The sequence below is a fragment of the Caenorhabditis remanei genome, chromosome I, assembly GCF_010183535.1.
Source record: "Caenorhabditis remanei strain PX506 chromosome I, whole genome shotgun sequence".
NCBI classification, from domain to species: Eukaryota; Metazoa; Nematoda; class Chromadorea; order Rhabditida; family Rhabditidae; genus Caenorhabditis; species Caenorhabditis remanei.
Window position 1 is genome coordinate 378,247 of NC_071328.1, and position 8,279 is coordinate 386,525.

Here is an 8,279-nt window from a genome sequence, read left to right on the forward strand (position 1 = left end):
ACTTATTCTAATATTTAATTAGAAACGTTTCATAAAAGCGTAAACGCGTTCCGTCGCACAGCGGTTGGCACGGTGCCGAATTCGTCGTATCTTTCACTAAAAACCGCGACGCGCACGCAACGCGACTCGGAAAGAATTGAAATATGTTTATTTTGAAATTTTAGCATCAAAATAAACCAAATCAAGCAAAAATTGTTCGTTTTTAGCTGGCTATGTCCGAATTCATAGTGTTTTGGTAAAAATTGAAATTTTGAACATTTTTTTCAAAAAACTTTGCCCAAAAAATATCGACTTCTTCAAAAAATAAGAAAAAATAGAAATTTTCAGCGAACAAAAATAAATTTGATAAATTTTTTGAATTTCGCGCTAATTATACTGGAGCGCCGAAGCTTCTTATGAAATTTCTATGATTCTGTGCTGATTTTTGAGCTTAGAAGGTTAAAAAAAACCTTATAAGTCTGAGAAATTTCCGGAATTTTCCCAATTTCGGAAATTTTGTTTAAAATTTTTAATCATTTCTCATAAAAAAACAGAAAAAATCTCGATATTTTACTAAAAACCCTGCGGCGGGACTCATTTGTACCAAGGAATTGGAAAATTTAATCAATTTCCTTCCCAGAACGATGAAAAAATCTATGGTATACAATAAAGTTAGATATAATACATAGTGAGATAATCATTTCTTTTATACACAAAAGTCATCGCATCCATTCGACTCGAATACACTCCTTCTCCATCTCGATTTCATAATATTCCTCTGTTTCAGGTATCAAATAGTGTCGAAAATTCGGATATCCCTTAATGAGTGTGTCCTCTCGACGGAAACTTTGTTGCATGAAAGTGATATTGAATGGATTGACGTCATTCGATATATACCAGATTTCTATCAGAGCTCGTCGAACGATATTCTGGAATTTTAAAGTTATGTCATAAGGTACAATTCGCTTCAAAAATATACCAAAATGTAGATCTCTGCGAGTTCTATGTCTCTGATATAATACATGCCGGCTTTGGATTCATTATTGTACCAAAATATATACTCTTCTCACTCTTTTTTCTTCCCCAGATTTTGAAAATCCGGGGAAGGAAAAGAGATTCTGAATCAAAAGTTGAGGATTCAGAATGAGTACAGTCATATAAACCAGAATACAGTGAAAAATCTCTTTTTTAGTCTTCTTTTTTCTTCCCCAGATTTTGAAAATCCGGGGAAGAAAAAAGAATTTTTCAAAAACAGGGGAAGAAAAATAGATTCTGAATGAGAACAGTCATATCAGACGGAGGACAGCTGAAAATATCTTTTTCTTACTCTTCTTTCTTCTTCCCCCAGATTTTGAAAATCCGGGGAAGGAAAAAGGATTTTCGGATTTTTCAAAAATTCAGGGAAGAAAAAGAGATTCTGAATCAAAAGTTAAGGATTCAGAATGAGTACAGTCATATAAGACGGAGGACAGCTGAAAATATCTTTTTCTTATTCTTCTTTTCCTTCCCCAAATTTTGAAAAATACGGGGAAGAAAAAAGGAATTTCGAAGAACTCGTCGAGATCTACATTTTGGTATATTTTTTAAACAAATTTTGAAGTGAGTCCCTGAATCACTTACCTTGATGACATAAGCAATCTTATTATCAGCACTAACTCCATGGAATTGAAGATTCAATCTCGGACAAATATTGAAACATTTGAATGGAAATGTATTCGGATTCATATAAGAATTCACAGTGAGCATTTGTAATGCCTTACACTGATCCGAATGTAGAATCTTATGAATTTCCGTCTTTGTTTCATTAGTTATGCATAGAGACACTTCTTCCAGTACTTCCAGATTCAAGAAATTAGAAGTTATGATATATTTTGAGTTGTTATTCATAAGTTCGAATTTCCGAATGGAAAGTTTGGAATCCGTTCGATTCAACTCAGTGGAAACTGCATCCCATTGATTGTCTTGCCGATAGAGTTTCAGTTTTTCCAATCGAAGTTTCGGATGCTTCAGAATACTCAATACTGATGCGCTGAGGTCTCTGAAATGGATTTTTTAAAACATTTTCAATAAAAAAGATGATTCTGAAGGCCCCGCCCACAAAAAGAAAGAAGGAGCCGGTGTGTTGGAGCCAGAGCTCTGTTTTGAATCCAGTCTGCTCAAAAATGTGAAACATTTTATGATACTTAAAAACTCGATTTGTGCCTCAAAAAGTCGAAAAAACCGTTTGAGTAGCCAAAATACGATGTTTTAGACTCAGAATTTCGGAATCTTAGCTCAAAATCCGATTTTCCAGATGAAATTCGGTCGGATAAGCCTATCGGTTTCATTTCCTATTGATTTTTTCGAGTTTTAACAAGAAAATACGCTTAAAAATGGATTTTCAGCTCAAAAATCATCAAAGACGTCAAAAAAAAAGCACCGACTTTTATTATTTTTGAACGAATTTAGTGCTTTTTTCGACGTTTTTGGAGCTGAAAATCCGGTTTTAAGCAGATTTTCTTGCTAAAACCCGAAAAGTTTAGCGATTTCCGGCTAATTTTTAGCGGTAAAATCGAATTTTTGAGCTAAAATTTGATAAAATTGCAAAGTTTCTATGTTTTTGAGTGCAAAAAATCTTAATTTAACCGCTCAAACGGTTTTTTTTTTCGACTTTTTGAGCTACAAATCGAGGTTTTGACTCTTATAAAATATTTTTGCACGTTTTTGAGCAGGCTGTTCTCAAAACTGAGCTCTGGCTCCAACACACCGGCTCCTTTTTTCGCTTTGTGGGCGGGGCCTTTAGGACTATCGATTTTTTTCCAAATTTCGACAAAAAAGTTGTTTTTTGTTGCGTAAAAGGATTTTGTTACAGTTTTCCAGAATTTCGCAGCAGAAGTCTCAAATTTTCACAAAAAAAAAACAAAATTTTACACAAATTTACCAACTTTTAGACACTTTTTACAACAAATAAAGACCAAATTCCCCTTTTTATCCACTCACTCTGCTTTAATTACAGAATTAAACGATTCCGAGATGAATCGCCAACTATTACACTGTTGATAAAACACTTCTGTCAATTTCGGATCCCAGCTATCGACTATTAATCGAATGCGTTTTGACACATTCCGGAGACTGATTCTGAAAGAAAAATGAAATAAAATCAAAAATAAAAAAAAAACAAGAAAAAAATCTCTCTTACCGATCCTTAATATCCAAGTATTGAGATAAATTCAGGTGTTCGAAAACTAGGTATTTCTTTTCTAATTCAGTAAGCACAACCATGTTGAGTAGGAGTCACTGAAAAATAAAAAATAAAAATAAATTTTACGAAAAATATAAACGAAAATCCGGAAACCACTCAAAGGCATGAAAAATAATCATTGAAATAGAAAAACAACAGATATATAGTAAATTTCATCTGAAAATTTTATTTTTCCAGAAAAAAACACTCTAATTCATTGATTTACAGAGATTTTCAGCATTTTTATATCTATACCAGCCTGTCTCCCCCGCCTTCGGCGGTTGAGCCGGCTGGTCTCTCTTCATTCACGTGGTCATTGACTTTCGAATGTGCCCGCATGGCCGAGTGGTTTAAAGCGGCGGTCGTTTTCCAAAGCACGCCAGTTCGGTTTTGCCTCCTGGCTAAGTTTCTCTCCTCTTCCCAAAACCGTTGCGGACAGCGCCTCAGACAACGCCCAATTGTCTTTTATATATAAGAATGATCTCATTTCTTTGGGAAAGTGTGCATTCTGACGTCACGGTGTTTGCGGACCCTCCGAAAATTTGAATGCATCAAACATAACGACGATTTATTTCCCTCTTTTTTCGAGTGGAAATCCGACTTTTTCGGTGGAAAAATGCTGATTTTTCTCATTTTTAAAATTAAAATTGAATAAGAAATTGAAAAATAACATAAAAACCTATTTTCTATCGACTTTCCGCAGAAATGCTCGTAAAAACTGAGAAAAATTTATTTTGTGCCGGTGCACGTGTTTCTGGCAGTTTCTGGTTGTTTTTCAAACGATTTTTAGAAGAAAACGCGAAAAATTATAAGAAAATCATCAAAAAACTTTCGAAACCCAATAAAAACCCAAGTTTTAACCTGAAAACCCAAATAAACCGATTTTTGCCATTTCCGCACCTCATTTTTCTTATATTTCCTGTCCAAATCATTAATTTCTACTCATATTTCCGCATTTCATCTCAAATTACCCTTATTAGCTCTCTTTTTCCATCTTTTTCAGTCTCCATAACACTCTTAGCCCGCCAATTCAGTAAACGCGCTCTAATGAGAATTTCAATTTTTCGGTGGGAAATGTCTCTTTTTCGGTTGGATTAAGGGTTTCTATGGAGATATTTGGAGGTCAGATGCCATTTTTAGGCTCCAGAATTTCAGATTTAGTTGGTTTCTCTCTGAAAATCTGTGTGAAATGTCTAAAAACTTAAGTTTTTTTTCGGAAACTGAACCAAAAATAAATAAAAAATGTGAAAATAGGTTAAAACCGAAACGAACTATAGCAAAACCTTCTATTTTTGTGGCTAAAATCTCACTAGATACAAGTTTTTCATTTTTATTTATTTATAGATTTGAAGGGGCCAGCATTATTCCAGAATTTAAGATTTTTTGATATGAATCGATTCAGAAATCCAAGAAAAAGAGAAAATCCTCTTGGACCCAGGTCTGAAAATCCGTTTGAAGCGAGTTATGTGACTTCGAAGGGACAAAAATTGCTCTTCATTGTATTTCAATACATTTTGTTGGAAATTCTCCTCAGAAATGTTCATTTATCTCGAAAATTTTTTAAAAATGAACTTTTACGAGAAGAATTTTCATTGAACTGTACTGAAAATACGTCAAGAAGCGATTTTTAGCACTTTGAGATCTCATAACTCGTTTCAGACTGGTTTTCAGATCTAGATTCATGACGATTTTCTCTTTTCCCTGGCTTTCTGAATCGATTCATATCAAAAATCTTAAATTTTGGAATAATGTCTTTTTTTTAAACTCTTTTTATCTTCTTCTTTTTTCTTCTTTTTTTCCTTCTTGTTCCTTCTTTTTCCTTTCCAAATCCTCTCATTTTCTCTATTTCCAGGTTAAACAATTCAAACATGCCACCAAAGAAGCGAACCCGGGGACCGCGTGTCCGTCGGGAACCATCACCGGATTCTGAGCCGGAGCCGGAGCCGGAGCCAATGACACAAGACGAGGGGCCGACAATCACTATCGCAGAAGACGTGCCAGAAGCGGTGAACGAGGTGAAAGTGGAGGCAGAACCATCGCCAGAAGAAGAAGAAGAAGAAGTTGATTATGACGAAATGATGGATTTGGATAATTTTGAGAATGAAGTAGTCGTCGAAGAGCCGGTGGCTCCAGAAACTGAAGAAGAAGAAGAAGACGACGATGATGATGATGATCTGGAAGTGATTGAAGAGGACGATATGAATGGACCAGAAGATGAGGAGAGAAAGAGACGCAGACGAGAGGCGAGAAATCGAAAATCGTTGGATCCGGCGGTGAAATTGCTGAAAATTCGAGAGGGGATGACGAGAGAGGAGAGGAAACTTATTCAGGCAGCCAAATATATCAAGTGCGTGTGGATGACTCAAAACCAGATGATTGTAGCTGAAAAGCTTGGAATCCTATGATTTTGGTTGAAAAATCTCAAACTACTTTGATTCTGACTGAAAAAAAGCTGAAAATCCCTTGATTTTAGCTAAAAAAGCTCAAAAACCCGTGATTTTTCTTGAAAAAGAATGAAAATCCTATGATTGTAGCTGAAAAAGCTCTATTCAAGCACAATGCACAGATTTCTTAGATTACTATAATATATTTTTTAAAAATTCAGCCTTTTTGTGTGAAAATCACTCAGAAAAAAGCCAGAAATTATTTTTTAAAAAAGATTTTGAGTCATCGAGTAAAACCCAGTGTTTCAGCAGATTCTTAGGTAACTTCGGGTGTAAAAAGCGAAAAAGTATAGATTTTTCGACAGAAAATGATAGAAAATGTCACTTCTTACTCAATTGTGATATTTTCCGATTTTTTACGATTATTCCAGTAGAACTAATCTTACTGTCTTCTCAGACAGAAAAAGTTGCCTGAAATACACAAAACGGCTCCTTCTAATCGATTTTTCATGGAATTTCACGATTAATGTAAAAAAAAATTGCGTATTTCCGAAACAGACGGTGTAGATACTGTAAAACTGTTTAGAGAGAGAAATTAGGCTAGAAATAGACTTTTCAGCATTTTTAAGCTGCAAAAGTGAAATTTCCAGCGTCTCGATGCAATCCAATCGGATTTACAGTAAAAAATCATTAATAATACTCTGCTTTCAAGATTAAAAAATTATATAGGGATTTTGAGCCTTTTTCTATTCTGAAATCTCAATTCCAACAAAATATTTCAGAAGAAATATCGTCGAAGCGATGCGTGTTATCTTCCAAGCGAGAGAAGTCACCAATCAAGATTTCATCACTCAATCTCATAAAATGATAGCCGCTTTCAAGAGAGTGAGTTTTTCAGTCTGAAAGTCTGAAAATTTCCTGATATTTTTGAGGTTTTTTGCAGCAAAACTATCAGTTTTTACCAACAAAAACACAAATTTAACCATTTTTTGGAGCACAAAATAAGGCCAAAATTTTTCTGGCTCATCTTTGGCGCGTTTTTTATTCGATTTTGACACGAAATTGTAGTATTACGGCTGAAAACTTTGATTTTTACGGACTAATACATTTCGCTGGCGCACCTTTGGCGCGTTTTTCACCTGAAAAAGTCGAAAATTAGAAGAATTTCTCCGAAAAAACTAAAGCAGTTTTTAAAAAAAAGTGGAAAGTGTCTGGCGTGCCTTTGACGCGTTTTAACTGTTTTTTCCCGAAATTTTAGTATTGGAGCTGAAAAGTTTGATTTTTACGGTTTTTTGGCGCACCTTTGCCGCGTTTTCAGACTTTAAAACTGGAAAATCAGATAATTGTCTTCGAAAAACGGCAATATCTGTCGTGCCTTCGACGTTTTTAAGGAATTTTGACTCAGATTTTTTGAATTTGAACTGAAATTAGAGTCATTTTGGCTGAAAACCCATCAAAAATCTTTAATTTTCCAGGCGCTCGAATACGAAAAGGCACGTTGGAATCTTATCGAAGTGTTCTATCGAGATTGCGACGTCCGTTTATCGATGATGATGGAGGAGACGTCAGTTGCAGAGCATCGTGCGAGAGTATTCAAACTCTACGCAATCGTTGCGACTGAACTGAAAATTCTCGGCTATGGAGACAATTTTCTCAGATTTCTCATCACATTCTTGAAAACGGTAAGTAGGGAAACAAAAAAATAAACATTAGAGAATTTACACCTGAAAGTTGCCTAATTTGATGTATTTGGGTAAAAAATGTTTTTTTAACAGTTTTGGAGCAGAAATGTTCGATTTATTAATTAAAAAACATCTCTGGCGCACCTCTGGCGTGTTTTTTTAACTCAAAAAGTTGAAAAAAGGTGTCTGCCGTGCCTTTGGCGCGTTTATACTGAATCTGACTTGAAATTACAGTAGTGGACCCAAAAATACGGTTTTTGGCTGAAAAATGAAGATTCAGAGAAACTGGGGTGCCTTTGACGCGTTTTTTACTGAATTTGACTCGAAATTTCAGTATTAGAGCTGAAATGTTCGATTTATTGATTTAAAAATTCTCTGACGCACCTTTGGCGCGTTTTTTCAACTATAAAACTAGAAAATCAAAAATATTGGCTAAAACTTTTTTTTTTTGGCATTTTCAAGAAAAAATTCAATTTTTACCATAGAAATGATACATTTTCCGAATTTTCAGTGGGAAAAGTGCGAAAATTTGGCGGCGAGAATCAACTCATCCATCTTCATCAGTTACATCTTCGAGACAGGAAAATCACGATTGGAACAGGAGGGAACGTTCTGTGGATACGAAATAACGGATGCGTGCAAACTATTTGTCATGTTGAGACAACAGCTTTATGATAGAGAGGTAATCAGTCGGAAAATGCTGAAATTCGACAAAAAATGACTGAAAATCGGTCGAAAATAGTCGTAATTAAGCTAATTTTCAGACTGTTTCAGGCATATTTCACCGCTTTTTTAGCAATTTTCATGCATTTTAATTGGTTTTGAGTCATTTTCAGCTATATGTCAGCAATTTTTGACCGATTTTCAGGGAATTCATCAAATTTTGAATAACTTGGCGATTAGGCTCATTTCAGACAGAATACAACTTGTTTTTATTGATTTTCAGCCAAATTGAGTTATGGCATAAAGATTACCGAAAATTGGACAAAAGGGGTGAAAATCCAAGGTGATTGG

The 8,279-nt window shown here is 34.9% G+C and overlaps 1 protein-coding gene across 1 annotated transcript; it reads right to left on the reverse strand.

The window, feature by feature from the left end:
* Window positions 1-698: 698 nt before the first annotated feature.
* On the reverse strand, window positions 699-3,240 carry GCK72_000057 (uncharacterized protein; the record flags this gene model as incomplete). The annotated part of the gene is made up of 4 exons (XM_003100600.2): window positions 699-908; window positions 1,600-2,017; window positions 2,959-3,096; window positions 3,158-3,240. 4 exons carry the CDS (start codon window positions 3,238-3,240, stop codon window positions 699-701), a joined length of 849 nt encoding a protein of 282 aa, XP_003100648.2.
* Window positions 3,241-8,279: the final 5,039 nt, after the last annotated feature.